Source organism: Staurois parvus, unplaced genomic scaffold (assembly GCF_062004578.1).
Source record: "Staurois parvus isolate SC_StPar_1 unplaced genomic scaffold, SC_StPar_1.0 ptg000574l, whole genome shotgun sequence".
Lineage (NCBI taxonomy): Eukaryota > Metazoa > Chordata > Amphibia > Anura > Ranidae > Staurois > Staurois parvus.
Window position 1 is genome coordinate 3,631,417 of NW_028318370.1, and position 18,584 is coordinate 3,650,000.

The 18,584-nt window shown below is 40.7% G+C and overlaps 1 protein-coding gene across 3 annotated transcripts in view; it reads right to left on the bottom strand.

The window, feature by feature from the left end:
• The window catches only part of GTPBP8 (GTP binding protein 8), a 39,586-nt gene that overhangs the window by 10,871 nt on the left and 10,131 nt on the right, over positions 1 to 18,584 (bottom strand). For all 3 annotated transcript variants that reach the window (XM_089691915.1, XM_089691914.1, XM_089691916.1), the window contains 3 exons: positions 13,599 to 13,729; positions 7,482 to 7,581; positions 4,021 to 4,139 (listed from right to left, as the gene is read on the bottom strand). In XM_089691915.1, the coding sequence (XP_089548041.1) occupies positions 4,021 to 4,139; positions 7,482 to 7,581; positions 13,599 to 13,729 (350 nt within the window). The remainder of the gene's footprint in view (positions 1 to 4,020; positions 4,140 to 7,481; positions 7,582 to 13,598; positions 13,730 to 18,584) is intronic.

An 18,584-nucleotide genomic window follows, 5' to 3' on the forward strand; every position in this document is an offset into this window, starting at 1 on the left:
CCCTGTCAACTACTGCACACTGCTTTGTATAGTACTGCATAGCACAGCCATACAAAGCAGTGTGCTTACAGTGAAGCACACATAGTAAAACAGCACAGAGTTAACTCTTTGATCGCCCCAGAAGTTAACCCCTTCTTGCCCAGTGCCATTAGTACAGTGCCAGTGCTTTTTATTAGCACTGATCACTGTATTGCTGTCACTGGGGATGTCAGTGACACCAAGTCAGTTCCTCCCAGTGTCGAAATGACCGCTGCAGTCCAGTCCCGCAACAAGTCGCTGCTCACTGCTATTACTAGTAAAAAAAAAAAAAAAAAAAAAAAAATCACAGTATATATACACCATCATTTGTAAACGCTATGACTTTCACGAAAACCAATTAATTTACATGTATTGGTATTTTCTTTAGCAAAGACATGGAGCAGAATACATTTTGGCCTAAATTCATGACAAAATTTGATTTAAAGGACATGTTTAACCACTTGCAAACGGGTGATAGCCATATGACGGCTTCGCCACTGCCGGCCAGTTCTGGGAGGTCGACATATGACATCCTCCCGTAATCGCGCTTCACATGCACCCCCGGCGGCACGCATCAGAAACTGTAAAGTGATGGCTGTGTCCTTCGGACACAGCGCATCACAAAGAGGGAGGGTGAAGGGCCAATTGCAGAGGCCGTTTACATTTGTGATCGCTCTGTCCAATGGCGAGCGATCACAAATCTAAACACAGAAGGGTCATGGCTGGGTTTTCTCTCTCCTTTCCTCACACCAATAGCGGGTGTGAGGAAAGGAGAGAGAAATCGGTTTTTAAAACTGTGAGTGTTCTCATCAGTGCCCTATCTGTGCTCATCAGTGCCCGCCAGTGAGTGCTCATCTGTGCATATCTGTGCCCATCAATGCTCATTGGTGCATATCAGTGCTCATCTGTGCATATCAGTGCTCAATTTTTCACTTTTTTTAGCTATCAACCAGCAAAAAATGCCAGACAAATGCTATGTGTTAGAAATATCTTATAAATGGACAACTTTGTGTGAAAAAAAAAAAGTTTTCAATTTCTTTCTGCACATTCCGAAAACTTTTAGAAATAAATGACATATTCAAAAGACTCATTATGCCTCACGGAATATACATTGGGGTGTTTGCTTCTCAAAATGGGGTCATTTTGTGGGCAATTCCATTGTGCTGGTGCTTCCGGGCCTTCAAAAGCGTAATAGGTAGTCAAGATGTTAGATGTGTAATGTATGTCCCTAGAACACCTGATGGTGCTCCTTGCATGTTGGGCCTCTCTATGTGGTCAGGCTGTGGAAAAGTCTCACACGTGGTATCACCATATTTAGGAGGAGTAGCAGAATGTATTTTGTGGTGTATATTGTGGTATTTACATGTTATGTGTTAGAAATATTTTATAAAATCGGACAACGTTTTAATTTTTTTCCCACATTTTCCGAAAACTTGTGGAAAAAAAAATGACATGTTGAAAAGACTCTTTATGCCTCACGGAATATACATTGGGGTGTTTGCTTCTCAAAATGGGGTAATTTTGTGGGTGTTTCCTCTGTCCTGGTGCTCCAGGGCCTTCAAAAGTATGAAGGTTGTCAGGAAAATAGATGTGTAATTTTTGCCCCTAGAATACCTAAAAGGTGCTACTTGGATGTTGGGCCTCTCTATGTGGTCAGGCTGTAGAAAAGTCTTACACATGTGGCATCGCCATAATCAGGAGAGGTAGCAGAATGTATTTTGGGGTGCAGTTGAAAGTATGCCTGTGGTGTGTGTGAGAAATAACTTGTTAATATAGCAATTTTGGGGGGGGGGGGATCTTAATTTTCCAAAGAATTGTGGGAAAAAATTACAACTTCAAAAAAACTCACCATGCCTCTTACTAAATACTTTGAAATGTCGGCTTTCCAAAAAGGAGTAATTTGTACTGTCCTGGCTTGTTAGGACCTCAAGACATGAGATAGGCCATCAGTACATCAGGATTGATCAGGTGTCATCAATTTTCAGTGATTGGTACCATAGCTTGTAGACTCTATAGCTTTCACACAGACCAAATAATATACACCGATTTGTGTTATTTTTACCAAAGAAATGTAGCAGTATACATTTTGGGCAAAATTTATGAAGAAAAATTACTTATTTGCAAACTTTTAGAACAGAAGCTAAGAATTCTGACATTCTGACACTGGGGGGGACTAACTTGGTGCCACTGAAACCTCAGTGATACCAATACAGTGATCAGTGCTTAAAAAAAAAACAAAAAAGCACTGACACTGGGCAGGAAGGGTTTAATGTGAGCGGCAATCAAAGGGTTAACTGTGTGATGGGAGTGTTTTACTAGGGGGCAGGGGTGTTCTTCACTGTAAGCACACTGATCGGGATGGCTGTACTGTGCACAGCCATCCCGAGCAGTGTGCCCGAGCTGACAGGGAAGATGGTTTGTAAACAAAACAATCTTCCTCTCCGTCGGAGATGCTCGGTAATCACCAGGCGCCAGCAGGTAATTACTGGCCGGGACCCAGTGATTGATATCCGCAGCCACAAATGGTGGTGCGGTTAGGGCTCACGCGTGTCCCCTACCCGGAAATGCAGAATGACATGTATATATACTGTACACATGATCCTGCGCACAAGTGCCACCCAAGAGCAGACTTCAGTCCTCTGTCAGCTGAAAATAGGTCACAGGAGTGCAGAATAAACTGCACTCCTGTGATCCACAGGAGAATTACTGTACAGCTGAAAAAAACTCATTTAAAATTTTACAACCCATGACATTTGTATGTGCTAATACGTGCAAAGGAACTGCACCGAAACCACAGAAGTGTGACTAGAGTCTGAGAACTATGTGCACATGACAACTTGCCTGCCATCTTGTTTGACATATTTCTGCAAAATCAAAAAGTATCGTTTGCACAGAAAACACAATTTACATGAAAAAAATAGAGTCACCAACATGTTGTACTGAAATGGAGAGCAGAGTGAAGTGTAGCAGTATCATATTTAACCCCTTGAGGCCGACGTAACACAAATATGCAGCCTCACAGCACTGGGCTATTTTCCGTGTGGCCGCATATTTGCGTACCTGTCTTTGTGCTGGGAGCGCGCCGCACGGCGCTCTCCCAGCACAAAGACTGCGGTGTCACTGAGAGCACCGGGTCCCGTTCTAATGATCGGGACCAGGGACTCTCAATTCCGGGTCACATGATCGCTGTGATCGCCTCTGATTGGCTAACACAGTGATCAGTCACTGTACAGCCCAATCCCTTGTTTGTTTGTTTTTTTTTTTCTCTATGAATGGAGGAGAGAGATACATTGTATCTCTCTAACTCCTGGCATAGAGGGGGAAAAAAATGTTTGTAAAAAAAAAAAAAAAGATAAAATGAATAAAATGTTAAAAAATAAAATAAAAAATAAATAAAGAAAAAATACCTAAATCAAGGTTTGATCTAGTTCAGTGCCAGGGTAGGTGTTTGGGTAAGGTCAGGATTTAAAATAAATTTGGTATCAGTGTGTTTTAGGTAAAAAGAAAAAAACAAAAACAAAATGCGCACTATTAGTTCTGGGCTCTACTACGGGTACAAATAACATACAGGTATGGTATCACTGCGATCGTCAAGAGCTGGAGAAATTTATTTTGGGTTGTTCTATGGTGGTAGGTTATGGAAGTAACAAGAAACACAGCTAAATAAAAAAAAGATTTTCTTTTTACTATTTTGGGCCGGTTTTTCTTTGATAAAAAAAAAAAAATCAGGAGATATCTATTACCATTTACCATCAGATGAAAGCCCAATTTGTCCTGAAAAAAACGCGGTATAATTCACCTGGATGTACAAAGTGGTTGTGATGATAAGTACGGTTTTACTAACACATGTCAAACGTTGCAAAATTGTGCTTAGGCATTTAGATTTGTTTCACCCTTAGGCGTGAAGGGGTTAAGCTACTTATGGCATTGCTTCAGCTTGCTGGAGAATATTTCTACACACAATGTGAGGTTGCCAATTTCATTCACCGTGGGGCACATTACCTGGCCAGGAAGGGCTGAGGGAAGCACCCCATTGTCTTAGTCTTTATGAATTCCTGTAGCTGAAGGAACTGCATCAACAGCACAGCAGCCCGAGACCGGTCAATCTTTGTCATCACAAACTGCAGAAAAACATTTAAAAACATAAATTATCACTTCATTCTTACTGGAAATGTATATTATTAGTCTTAGGGACAAAAATGAAATGAAAAAAATTAAAAGAAAAGTCAGCAGCTAGAAAATATTACATACAAATAATTTATCATAACCAGCATATGGTGCTCTAACACCCTCTTCACATTTACCAGGGCACTCTTAACTGCTATGCTGAAGAAATCTGTCAATAGCTCAAATTACACACACAGCTGAATGAGACATATTGACTCCTCCCTCCTACTCCCACTGCAGTTAGGCTCCGTTCACATCAAATCCTGTTTTTAAATCGTGCGACTTACAGTGAAGTTGCACAAATTTCAAAATCGGGTGAGATGCCGATGTCTATGCAAATCGCAACACAAGTAGTACATGTACTACTATTGAAATCGTTGCGGCTCCAATCAAGTCGGAACCACCATGATATGACCGCTCTAATAGCAGATAATAGGGTGCGAGTTGGCATGCGATTTGCAAGTCGCAGGGCATGCAAATCGCATTCCAAGTCGCATCCAGTGTGAACCAGAGCCAGCAGCTGTGTTCTGTGACACTGCTTTCACAGGAATAGTGTGATAAAACCTATCCAGAGCGACTTCAGGAACTTAACATGTCCAGTCTGGAGGAAAGAAGGGAAAGGTGAGACATGACTGAAATCTTTAAATACATCCAGGGGGTGAATAAGTTTCAGGAGGGCAGGATTTTCAACACGAAACCAAAATCAAGAACACGGGACATGACCTGAAACTAACTGGAGGAAAGTTCAAAACTAATCTCAGAAAGTACTATTTTACTGACAGAGTAGGTGATGCTTGGAGTGAACTTCCTGCAGAGGTAGTGAGCCAGTCAATAGTAAATAGCTTCAAACATGCTTGGGATAAACATAGATCTATATTCAGACAAAAAAAGTTAAAGAAAAAAAATAAAATCAATAAAAACAGGACAAACACCCCCTCCCCCCCACAAAAAATAAAACGCAAAAAAAACCCAGAAAAAAACCCCCACAAACACACACACATTGGCAGACTCAATGGACCACTCTGGTCTTTTTCTACCGTCACTTTTGTATGTTTCTATGTATTTAATTTTTCTCTTACTTCCATCACAAAAATACTAAAATAAGGGGCCTTTTCTGCTTTCGACATGGGTGCCAAAATTGCAGATTATTCTTCCGCCTGGCAGTATTAGGGTTGTTGGTTTGAATCCCAACCATGTCACCACCTGCCTGGAGTTTGCATGTCCTCCCTGTGTCTGCGTGGGTTTCCTCCCAGTACTTCGGTTTCCTCCCACATGCCAAAGACATGCTGGTAGGTTAATTGGCTCCTGTCTAAATTGTCCCTAGTATGTGTATGTATGAATGTGAGTTAGGGACCTTAGATTGTACACCCCTTTATATATATATATATATATATATACACACATATATACACACACATATACATACACACATACATACACACATACATACGTGTATATATACATATATATGTGTGTGTATATATATATATATATATATATATATATATATTTATTCAAGGGGCGTACAATCTAAGGTCCCTAACTTACATTCATACACACATACTAGGGCCAATTTAGACAGGAGCCAATTAACCTATCAGCATGTCTTTGGCGTGTGGTAGGAAACCGAAGTACTGGGAGGAAACCCACGCAGGCACAGGGAGGACATGAAACACACACACACACTTTTATTTTGGAAAGCGCTGCGTGAATTGACAGCGCTATACAGGTACCTGTAATAAAAATAAAATATTCTTCCTATAATAAAGACCGGTTGCTGCTGCTCTCTCGTTCTTCCGGGGCGTCTGGTCTTGACTCCGCCCCCTCCTATAGTTGTCTGCAGGAATCTGTAGTGGGTGGAGCCAAGCCTACTGGGCCCCTCCCACAGCTCCGCTCTCTTCACGGGCTACTTTCATAAGATAATAACTAGGTCTACAAAAGCATTTGGTGCACACTGAGTGGATTCACAGCCTTGGCGCCTATCCAGGAATACATTTAAATGTTCAGCTTCAACACGTTGTTGTTCCTGTGGAACGGTGCCTAGAACAGAATGCCAAGAAGGAGGCACAAATATAATGTCATATGAAAGTTAGTACACCCCATGAAAATTGTTGACCTTTTCCACATATTTGAACAGGCAAATATTACATCTTTATTCAAACAGTGTCTACAGATGAACAGGATATACTTGCATAAGAATAGAAAAAAAAATTGCTTTTATAAATTATTATGTTTCATACTTCTTGTAGGCCATAGTTGATGAGCTCAGGGAGCAATTACTTGATGACTACAACATAGTAACTGCTTTCCCACCGCCCTATAGCAGAAATAGTGCTACAGGGTGGCAGGGGTGTGCAACATCACACACACAAAATCACAAACACACTCTTTTTCATTTCTGGGCCATTTGTGGCCTTGGCTGTCAATCATCGGGTCCTGGCCGGTGATTACTCGCTGGCACCCGGTGATCACCAAGTATTACTGATGGGGGAGAGACCTGTATATAAACAATACAGTTCTCTCCCCTGCTTTGTATGGTTCTGCATAGCAAAGCCATACAAAGAAGTGCTTACAATGGAAAGCACACAGTTAACCCTTTGATTGCCCCAGATGTTAACGCCTTCCTGCCCAGTGCCATTAGTACAGTGTCAGTGCTTTTTATTAGCATTGATTACTGTATTGGTGTCACTGGGGATGTCAGTGACACCAAGTCCATTCCCCCTCAGTGTCAGAATGCCCGCCGCAGTCCCGCTATAAGTTGCTGATCGCCGCCATTACTAGCATAAAAAAAAAAAATTCCAGTATATATACCGCCATTTGTAAACGCTATAACTTTCACGTAAACCAATTCATTTACACGTACTGGGATTTTTTTTTCAGCAAAGACATGGAGCAGAATACATTTTGGCCTAACCTTATGATGAAATTTGATTTTTGAAATTTTTTTATTGGACATGTTTAATAGCAAAAAGTAAAAAATATTGTTTTTTTTTCTCAAAATTGCCAATCTTTTTATGTTTATAGCACAAAGAAAAAAAAAAAAAAAAAAAAAAAAAAAGCAGAGACGATCGAATACCACTGAAAGAAAGCTCTATTTGTGGGGAAAAAAACAGGATGTAAATTTCATTTGGGTGCAGCTTTGCATGACTGCGCAATTGTCAATTAAAGTAACGCAGCGCTGTAACGCAAAAAATGGCCTGGTCAGGAAGGGGGGGGGGGGGTAAATCCTCTGGAGGGCAAGTGGCTAATAAAGAGATGATGCTGTCGCAACGAAACTTGTATTGGCACAGACTTACAACGTAAGGAATTCCTAACTCCTCACACATCTCCACTGCAATCAGATCTGCCTCCTGAATTCCTATGGAACTGTCCAATAGTAGAAATGTCCTTTTCAAACTAAAAAAAAAAAAAAAAAAATAAGTAATAATAATAATAATTAAAAAGAATTTCAACGTTACATTTTAAAAAAGGAACGTGTACAAAGAGGAGACTACATTAAAATAAAATGAAGCAAAAGTAGAGCAATCCAAATCTGTTTGTAAATGTTTTTCCATCTTTGTTCAATTTTTATCAGCTGCTAGAGACGGTTATCATTTTCCATCGCACCTATGAATGTGATTGGCAGCTGCAGAAAAATTAAACTGCAGAAAAAAGGACTATAAATGTATTATTTAAATACAAGCAGTGTATCAGCCTCTTTCAGCATAACTGCAATGTGAGAGGCAAAAGCAGCACAAGGAGCCAATCATTTCATAAGCTGAGAAGATACATGCAGATAGGAGAAGAGAGCAGAGTGATAGAGAGATGAACTCATCAATGAGTTGCTTCTTCTTACACCAACCAATCACAGTCTGGGGGCAGGTCCACCTGGGCTAAATAGAAGTGAGGTAAAATAATGCTGGCCTTAAGCTTGAGGACACCTAGCGGCAGACAGAAGTACTGCAGGGAAAATCTCTGGATCAACAGGGAAAGCAGAAAAAGCTGTTTGTTTTTTTATATTTATATGGGCTATACGTTTTTATCTTGCGATTTTGGATGGAGTTCTGCTAGAAGGTCCGTCCATTACAATATGTTTACAAGAAGACTGTAATCTTACCCATTTATGTATTATTTAACATACGTAAATGGTCATTTTAATGTAAATAACCACACCAATATCTGTCAATGATTTTGAAAATGTTTCCATTATTGTACTATGTACAGATTTGTGGATTCTCTTGTCTTGTAGCTATTGGTATTTTCACTATAGCCACTCAGTCCCTCTGGTTAACAGCGGATTTCTTTCAGGTACTTATATAGCGCTGTCAATTTTCGCAGCGCTTTACATATGGCAGCACAGTGGCTGAATGGTTAGCACTTCCACCTGGCAGTACTAGGGTCGTTGGTTCGAATCCCAGCCATGGCACCTCCTGCCTGGAGTTTGCATGTTCTCCCTGTGCCTGCGTGGGCTTCCTCCGGGTACTCCGGTTTCCTCCCACACTCCAAAGACATGCTGGTAGGTTAATTGGCTCCTGTCTAAATTGGCCCTAGTATGTGTATGTATGAATGTGAGTTGGGGAACTTAGATTGTACGCCCCTTGAGGGTTAGGGAGTGATGTGAATGTACAATATATATGTAAAGCGCTGCGTACATTGACGGCGCTATAGAAGTACCTAAAATAAATGTAAAATATATATATATATATATATATATATATATATAATTTTTTTTTTACATTTATTTCAGGTACTTCTATAGCGCCGTCAATGTACGCAGCGCTTTACATATATATTGTACATTCACATCACTCCCTAACCCTCAAGGGGCGTACAATCTAAGGTCCCCAACTCACATTCATACATACACATACTAGGGACAATTTAGACAGGATCTAATTAACCTACCAGCATGTCTTTGGAGTGTGGGAGGAAACCAGAGTACCCGGAGGAAACCCACGCAGGCACAGGGAGAACATGCAAACTCCAGGCAGGTGGTGCTGTGGTTGGGATTCGAACCAGTGACCCTAGTACTGCCAGGCGGAAGTTCCAAATCGGAAGTTGTCAGTTCCAAATCGCATGACAAGTTGCACCCTATTTGTGCCTATGGAACTGTTGAAATCGGTGTAGCACTGAATTTGAAAGAAATCCTGCACTATTTTTGGCATGAAGTTGCACAGATGTCAGGCAAGCCGCACATGAAATTGGACTGACCAGCGTCTTTGAAATCACGTTGCTTCAAGTGAAGTAGCGCGATTTCAAACCCGCATTCAGTGTCAACCAGGGCTAATCCACTTGACCTCTGGGGCTTTTCTGACATTTTTTTGTTACATATTCTATTTTATGCTACAAATGGACCTAAAACCCCCCAAACATTATGTATTTTTTTTTTAAAGCAGAGGCCCTAGAGAATAAAATGGTGGGTGTTGCAATTTCTTTTGTGTTACACGGTATTTGAGCAACAGTTTTTCAATGTTCAATGGTTTAGGAAAAAAATAAACGATTTTTTAATTTTAATGTGCAAAAACACAATATAATATCCAATTGTTTGGTAAATTTTAAAAGATGACGTTACAATAAGTAAATCGATACCAAACATGTCACTCTTTAAAATTGCGCACACCCGTGCATCGGCGACAAACGACGTACATTTTACTATCCATGGGTGACACTTTAAAAGCTTTTACAGGTTACCAGTTTATATTTACGCAGGAGGTCCAGTGCTAAAATTACTGCCCGTGATCTGACGTGATTCCTCACATGTGTGGGGCGATCACGGTTTGTGTGCATGCAGGACCGATGTGTGCGTTTACCTTTGCGAGCAACCACAGGAGGACAGGGGCGCTTTAAAAACTTTGTTTTATTATTTTTACACTGTTTCTTTAATTTTTTTTTAATCACAGGAAATATAAACATCCCATGTGATATGCATGTTATTGTTTATTTTGTTCTGTGATCACCATAAAGTTTTTGAGGCGCTTATATGTGGAAGGATATTTTTCTGGTCCTGTTGTCTGTTTTTAGTCAGGTTTTATCCTGACCTTCTCACCGTGCATCTTTAAAAGGCAACATTTGTGCCAGTTGTCAGTCAATTCTCACTGCACAGACTTTAAGGCACAGGTGTCTATCACTTTCCAACTTTGTGATTTGTGTCACTTATGCCCTTCTTTAAGGGACTAATTTGTGGTTTTGCACAAATTTTTGATAGTCTCAGTGATTTATTTTCCATTTTCATATGCTTGATACTTTTTTTAAACAGTATTGAATGTATCTATTAATATAAGATGTCTTTATAAATCTAAGACGGTGGAGTTTGAATGAGATATATATATATATATACACATATATATATACACACACACACACACACACACACACACACACACACACACACACACACACAGTCAGGTCCATAAATATTGGGACATCGACACAATTCTAACATTTTTGGCTCTATGCACGACCACAATGGATTTGAAATGAAACGAACAAGATGTGCTTTAACTGCAGACTGTCAGCTTTAATTTGAGGGTATTTACATCCAAATCAGGTGAACGGTGTAGGAATTACAACAGTTTCCATATGTGCCTCCCACTTGTTAAGGGACCAAAAGTAATGGGATAGAATAATAATCATAAATCAAACTTTCACTTTGTAATACTTGGTTGCAAATCCTTTGCAGTCAATTACAGCCTGAAGTCTGGAACGCATAGACATCACCAGACGCTGGGTTTCATCCCTGGTGATGCTCTGCCAGGCCTCTACTGCAACTGTCTTCAGTTCCTGCTTGTTCTTGGGGCATTTTCCCTTCAGTTTTGTCTTCAGCAAGTGAAATGCATGCTCAATCGGATTCAGGTCAGGTGATTGACTTGGCCATTGCATAACATTCCACTTCTTTCCCTTAAAAAAACTCTTTGGTTGCTTTTTCAGTCTGCTTTGGGTCATTGTGAAGCGGCGTCCAATGAGTTGTGAAGCATTTGGCTGAATATGAGCAGATAATATTGCCCGAAACACTTCACAATTCATCCTGCTGCTTTTGTCAGCAGTCACATCATCAATAAATACAAGAGAACCAGTTCCATTGGCAGCCATACATGCCCACGCCATGACACTACCACCACCATGCTTCACTGATGAGGTGGTATGCTTAGGATCATGAGCAGTTCCTTTCCTTCTCCGTACTCTTCTCTTCCCATCACTCTGGTACAAGTTGATGTCGGTCTCATCTGTCCATAGGATGTTGTTCCAGAACTGTGAAGGCTTTTTTAGATGTCGTTTGGCAAACTCTAATCTGGCCTTCCTGTTTTTGAGGCTCACCAATGGTTTCCATCTTGTGGTGAACCCTCTGTATTCACTCTGGTGAAGTCTTCTCTTGATTGTTGACTTTGACACACATACACCTAGCTCCTGGAGAGTGTTCTTGATCTGGCCAACTGTTGTGAAGGGTGTTTTCTTCACCAGGGAAAGAATTCTTCGGTCATCCACCACAGTTGTTTTCCGTGGTCTTCTGGGTCTTTTGGTGTTGCTGAGCCCACCGGTGCATTCCTTCTTTTTAAGAATGTTCCAAACAGTTGTTTTGGCCACGCCTAATGTTTTTGCTATCTCTCTGATGGGTTTGTTTTGTTTTTTCAGCCTAATGATGGCTTGCTTCACTGATAGTGACAGCTCTTTGGATCTCATCTTGAGAGTTGACAGCAACAGATTCCAAATGCAAACAGCACACTTGAAATGAACTCTGGACCTTTTATCTGCTCATTGTAATTGGGATAATGAGGGAATAACACACACCTGGCCACGGAACAGCTGAGAAGCAAATTGTCCCATTACTTTTGGTCCCTTAACAAGTGGGAGGCACATATGCAAACTGTTGTAATTGCTACACCGTTCACCTGATTTGGATGTAAATACCCTCATCATTTCATTTCAAATCCATTGTGGTGGTGTATAGAGCCAAAAATTTTAGAATTGTGTCGACGTCCCAATATTTATGGACCTGACTGTATATATATGTATATATATATATATATATATATATATATATATATATATATATATATATATATATATATATATATATATATATATATATATAAAGTGTGTGTGTTTTAGGCCTATAGGCCCTGTTTACGAAAGCGCAGCACCATTTTTTTCAATGAAAAACAAACACCCAAGACTTAGTAGGCCAAAGAAAACCCCACAAAATTAATAAAAATTTCAGCTGTTGCCAAAATACTCAGTTTCAGTCTTGACTTGTCCCTTGCAATACCTCTTTTCCACCATTAGATGTGGGCAGTCTTCCAGGTTGAATGACAGCCATCATCATCCAACCCACTTTCTGTAAGCTCAAACTGTCATAGACTCACATTAGGGAGTGGGAGGAAATAGCATTTTTTAAAATTTAGAGATATATAGTTAGGTCCATATATATTTCCAGTGGCACTGGGTCATTGGTGTTTATTGATGATGAGACAGAAGCAGCTGGATGAATTCTGCAGTGTTTAGAGATATACGGTCAGCCCAGATTCAGACAAATGCAGCAAAGTTGATTGGACGGCGCTTCACAGTACAGATGGACAATGATCCAAAACACGCTGCAAAAGCAACCCAGGAGCTTTTGAAGGAAAAGAAGTGGAATATTCTGCAATGGCCGAGTCAATTATCTGATCTCAACCTCATTGAGCATGCATTTCACTTGCTGAAGGCAAAACTAAAGGCAGAAAGACCCACAAACAAAGAACAACTGAAGACAGCTGCAGTTAGAGCCTGGCAAAGCATCAGAAAGGAGGAAACCCAGTCTTTGGTCATGTCCATGGGTTCCAGACTTCAGGCAGTCATTGCCAGTAAAGGATTCTCAACAAAATATTAGAAATTAACATTTTATTTATGATTATATTCAATTGTCCAATTACTTTTGGTCCCTTGAAAAAGGGGGGATGGCTAATCTTAAGAGCTGTAATTCCTAAACCCTTCTTCCAATTTGGATGTACAGTACATACCCTCAAATTAAACATGAGAGTGTGCACTTTCAGCTCATATTCATTATATAACTATAGCTTGTATATGTTTTGGTAAATACCTGAAAAAACTAAAAATTGTGCCTGTGTCCAAATACATATGGACCTAACTGTATATATTATTATTATTTTTTTAAATAGTGCAGAAGGGTGGTAAAAACTGGAAATCCAATGTTGTGAAAGGAATATGAAAGGTTGGCGTTGCTCTCCTTATAAAAATGCTCATTGCCTGGCTGGCCAGCGCAACCACTTGCTTCAATCATGGCCCTAGAGAAATCATGGCGATCTAAGAACTGAGCCCCAGCGTGATATAACAAGCCAGCACACTACTCACTCCAAAAAATATCCACCCATATGTGAAATTTATCTTTCGGATGGACAAGGCCCTTATGGGACGCATATTCATTGGTCTGGGAAACATACTTGTGTCTCTCCTGTATGTACGATTCCACCATTTCAGCAAAGTCCTCGGGAGCTCTGTACCCGTAGCCCGGCATGTCCACCAGGGTGAAGGCTTTTCCCACTTTGAAAAAGTTCATTTTCTTTGTGTGACCCTCAGGGAGAGAGAAAAAAGCAGAATAAACACCAGAGTAATACAAACAAGAGGTTGATTTACTGAAAGATTAGATTTGAAGCGGTGTTCACTTTAAGTAACCAATCACGTCAGGAAATGAAAGAAAAAAAACAAACAAAAAAAAACCAAAACACACATGATTGGATGAACACAGCTTCCGAGAGCTAAGTGAATTTTCTACTCCTTTTTACGTATTGTATTAATCATAAAACTCCCAACACAGAGCTTTCAGTCAGGGCCTATATAGATCTATGTGGTGCATTAACATGCGTTATGTTAAAGTGTCGCTTTTTTCATTTTGAATAGAATAAGGAAGGACTATGTCAGTATTTTTTTTTTTTTTTGCCATCTGTGTCCTATTGGGGAGATTTACCTTCACTTCCTGTCCAATAACTAAAAACAGGAAGCGAGAGGAAATTCCTCCAAAAGCAAGGGAATTCTGGGGTGACACCAGGATCACCAGAACTAGTGTCCCCATTGGAAGATTTCCCCTCTATTACTGTGTGTCAACCCAAAATTTGTGAATTTCTCTTTCATTTTCAATAACTGTAAACAGGACAAATAGAAGGGGAATCTCCCTAAAAGGGACACAGACAGCAATACAATCTGACAGGGATTCTATTTCTTCACTCTTTACAAAACTGAAAAAAAAATAAAATAAAATGTTGCTTTTAGTGACACTTTAAATCAGCCCTTTCTAAATGAATGAGCTGCCAACACACCCCGACACACCACAACACAGGTGTATTGCCTTAGTCTGTTGGGGAGCAGTTCAAAATAAATGGCACTGCAATGCAGAAATCTCTGTTCTGAATCAGCACATCAGTCCCTGCCCTTGAGGAGCTTACAATCTAAGGTCCCCAACTCACATTCATACATACACATACTAGGGCCAATTTAGACAGGAGTCAATTAACCAGCATGTCTTTGGAGTGTGGGAGGAAACCGGAGTTCCCGGAGGAAACCCACACAGGCACAGGGAGAACATGCAAACTCCATGCATGCAGACAATGGAGTTTAAAGTGGGAATCCCACTGCTGCAAGGCAGACGTGCCAACCACTGCTCCATCATTAAGTGACAAGCTAGGACACCTCTGGGCTATCCTGCCTCTCCTGACCTCACTCTTTGACTGACAGTCTGGTCTATCACGGTCATCCATGCCTGCACATACACACTCTCCTAATCCTGCCCACAATAACGCCCTTTCATTGTTCATTACATTGCATGATGGGAATTGTAGTTTCTAGTAGTGGCACTGCACATGGAGGCTAAAGTGGTGTATCCGCCTCCATGTTACCTGCTCCAGGTGTCTGGTCATTGCTGCTTTTTCTGAATGTGGGCAATTTGTTCAACAGATCAATGACTTTGGAAAGTTGGGTGACCTGAGACGCTGGATTATAAAGAAATGGCAGGCATCTTCTATACAAATGTGATGTCACTTATGGATGAATTACACTTGTATCACGGAGTTTAAATTTACAGGTCAGAGGAGCAAATAAGAGAAGTTTACTGTTTGGGTTTACACTTTACACTGGACAGCCATATGCGATCAATGACTTACTGCTGTCCCTGTAGCGATAGACTGGTGGCACTTTAATGACTTAGTGCTGTTCCTTTAATAACAGGCTGGTACCCCATCAATGGCATAATGATGTTCCTCTAATGGCAGATTGGGGTCCCTTTATTTGCATGCTAGTGGCCCCTTCAATGACATACTGATTCCTCCATAATAACAGACTGGTGTCCTTGTAAAGGCATGCTGGTGTCCCTTTAGTGACATACAGGTGTTCCTTTAATGACATGCTGGTAACCCTTCAATGGCACAATGATGTACCTTTATAAGCATACTGGGGGGTCCCTTTATCGGCATACCGGTGCCTCTGTAATAAAAAATGGTGTCTCTGTAATGGCATACTGGTGCCCCTTACAATGACATACTAGTGTCCCAGTAGTGATAGACTGGCGCCCCTTCAATGATATACAGTTGCAAGAAAAAGTATGTGAACCCCTTGGGATTACGTGGAGTTTTGCATGGATTGGGCATAAAATGTGCTCTGAATGTCATCTAAGTCACAACAATAGAACACAGTCTGCTGAACATAATACTACACAAACATTAGATGTTGCCATGGTTTAATTGTACATAACATGTAAACATTCACAGCGCAGGGAGGAAAAAGAATGTGAACCTTTGGACTTAATAACTGGTTGACCCTCCTTTGGCAGCAATAACCTCAACCAAACATTTCCTGTAGTTGCAGATCAGACCTGCACAACAATCTGGAGTAATTTTGGACCACTCCTCTTCACAAAACTGTTTCAGTGTAGCAATATTCTTGGGATGTCTGGTGTGAATCGCTCTCTTAAGGTCATGCCACAGCATTTCAATCGGGTTGAGGTCAGGACTCTGACTGGGCCATTCCAGAAGGCCACTCTGGGATTCTTCTTTACCTCATGCAGCATTCTGCGCTGTGCTCTTGCAGTCATTTTTACAGGACGACAACGCCTAGGGAGAGTAGCAACAGTGCTAAACTTTCTCCATTTGTAGACAGTCTGTCTTACCGTGGACACATGAACATCAAGGCTTTTGGAGATACTTTTGTAACCCTTTCCAGCTTCATACAAATCAACAATTCTTGATCGTAGGTCTTCAGAGAGCTCTTTTCTGCGAGGCATGGTTCACATCAGAGAGTGCTTCTTGAAACCAGTAAACCCAAAACAGGTGTGTGTTTTTTAAGGGCAGGACAGCTGGCAGCAACACATCCAATATCATCACACTGATTGGAGTCAAGGTTGGCTCACTCCCGGCTCCAATTAGCTCTGGGAGAAGTCATTAAGTTAGGGCCTCACATACTTTTTCCTCCCTGCACTGTGAATGTTTACATGTTATGTGCAATTAAACCATGGCAACATCTAATGTTTGTGTAGTATTATGTTCAGCAGACTGTGTTCTTCTATTGTTGTGACTTAGATGACGTTCAGAGCACATTTTATGCCCAATTCATGCAAAGCTCCACGTAATCCCAAGGGGTTCACATACTTTTTCTTGCAACTGTACTAGTGTCCCAGTAGCGACAGACTGGTACACCTTCAATGACATACTAGTGTCCCAGTAGCGATAGACTGGTGGCGCTTCAATGACATACTGCTGTTCCTTTAACCACTTCAAGTCCGGACACTTTCACCCCCTTCCCCCCCCAGGCCAATTTTCAGCTTTCAGTGCTATCACACTTTGAATGACAATTGGGCGGTCAAGCAACACTGTACCCATATCATTTTTTTTAGCATTTTTTTGAAACAGATAAAACTATTTTGGTGGTATTTACTCACCACTGGGATTTTTATTTTTTGCTATATAAATGAAAAATCCAAACATTTTGAAAAAAAAAAAAGGGTTTTTTCTTATACAATTTTGCAAATAATCTTTCTTCATAAATCTTGGTCAAAATGTATTCAGCTATCTTTTTAGTAAAAAAAAAAAAATAATAATAATAATAATAATAATAACACAAAATTAGTTTATAACCAAAAATTATAATTTTTCAAAACATTTTTTGACGGTTTTATTTTTTTATATTATTATTTATGTTTTTTTTTTTAACATACTGTCACCCTAGCAGTACAGTGTCACCATAGTGACACTGTACTACTTGTGAGGGGTGATGAAGATTTTTTTTTTCTTTTACACTGATTGTTTTTACACCCATAAAGGCTGTAAAAGCAATCATTTCTCCTTCTCTCTGGCTGCATTCTTGCAGCCTTTGAGAAATACTGTGTGAGCTGTGATTGGTCACAGCTTGTCACATGGTACAAGGCTGTTGTGAATAGCCTTGCACCATGTGACCTCTGTGATCATTCACAAATTTCACTAGTGGTAAGCAATGATATCAGGAAGTGACATCTTGCTTACTACTATTCATGTGATCACTGATTGGCCAATCAGTGATCATATGATTAGGACCTCACACAGAGGTCCCGTACAGCGAACGGTGCTCCCAGAGAGCGCGCACAGGCTGAAAATGCGGGCGCCGTTTATGAACGGCAACCTGCTCCCGTCCGGCCGTTTATAGACATGAGCTGGATGGGAAGTGGTTAATAACAGGCTGGTACCTCTTCAATTGCATAATGATGTACTTCTAATGGCATATTGGGGTCCCTTTATTGGCATACTGGTACCCCTTCAATGACATACCGGTGCTTGCATAACAAACTGGTTTCTTTGTAAAGGCATGCTGGTGCCCCCTTAGTGACATACAGGTGTTCCTTTAATGACATGCTGGTACCTCTTCAATGACATAATGATGTACCTTTATAAGCATAGTGGGGTCCCTGTACTGACATACTGGTGTCCCTTCAGTGGCATACTGGGGTCACTTTATTGGCTTACTGGTGTCTTCATAATAAAGAAACTGGTGTCCCTGTAATGACATACTTGTGCCTCTATAATTAAAAAAACTAAAATCCCTGTAATGACATACTGGGGTCCCTGTAATGACATGCTGGGGCCCCTTCAATGGCATGCTGGGGCATTGAAGGGGTTACCAGCCTGTTATTAACCACTTCCCATCCGGCCCATGTCTATAAATGGCCGGACGGAAGTGGTTAATAACAGGCTGGTATCTCTTCAATTGCATAATGATGTAATTCTTTTGGCATATTGGGGTCCCTTTATTGGCATACTGGTGCCCCTTCAATGGCATACTGGGGTCACTTTATTGGCATACCAGTACCTCTGTAATGACATACTGATGCCCATTCAGTGGCATACTGGGGTCACTTTATTGGCATACCAGTACCTCTGTAATGACATACTGATGCCCCTTCAGTGGCATAC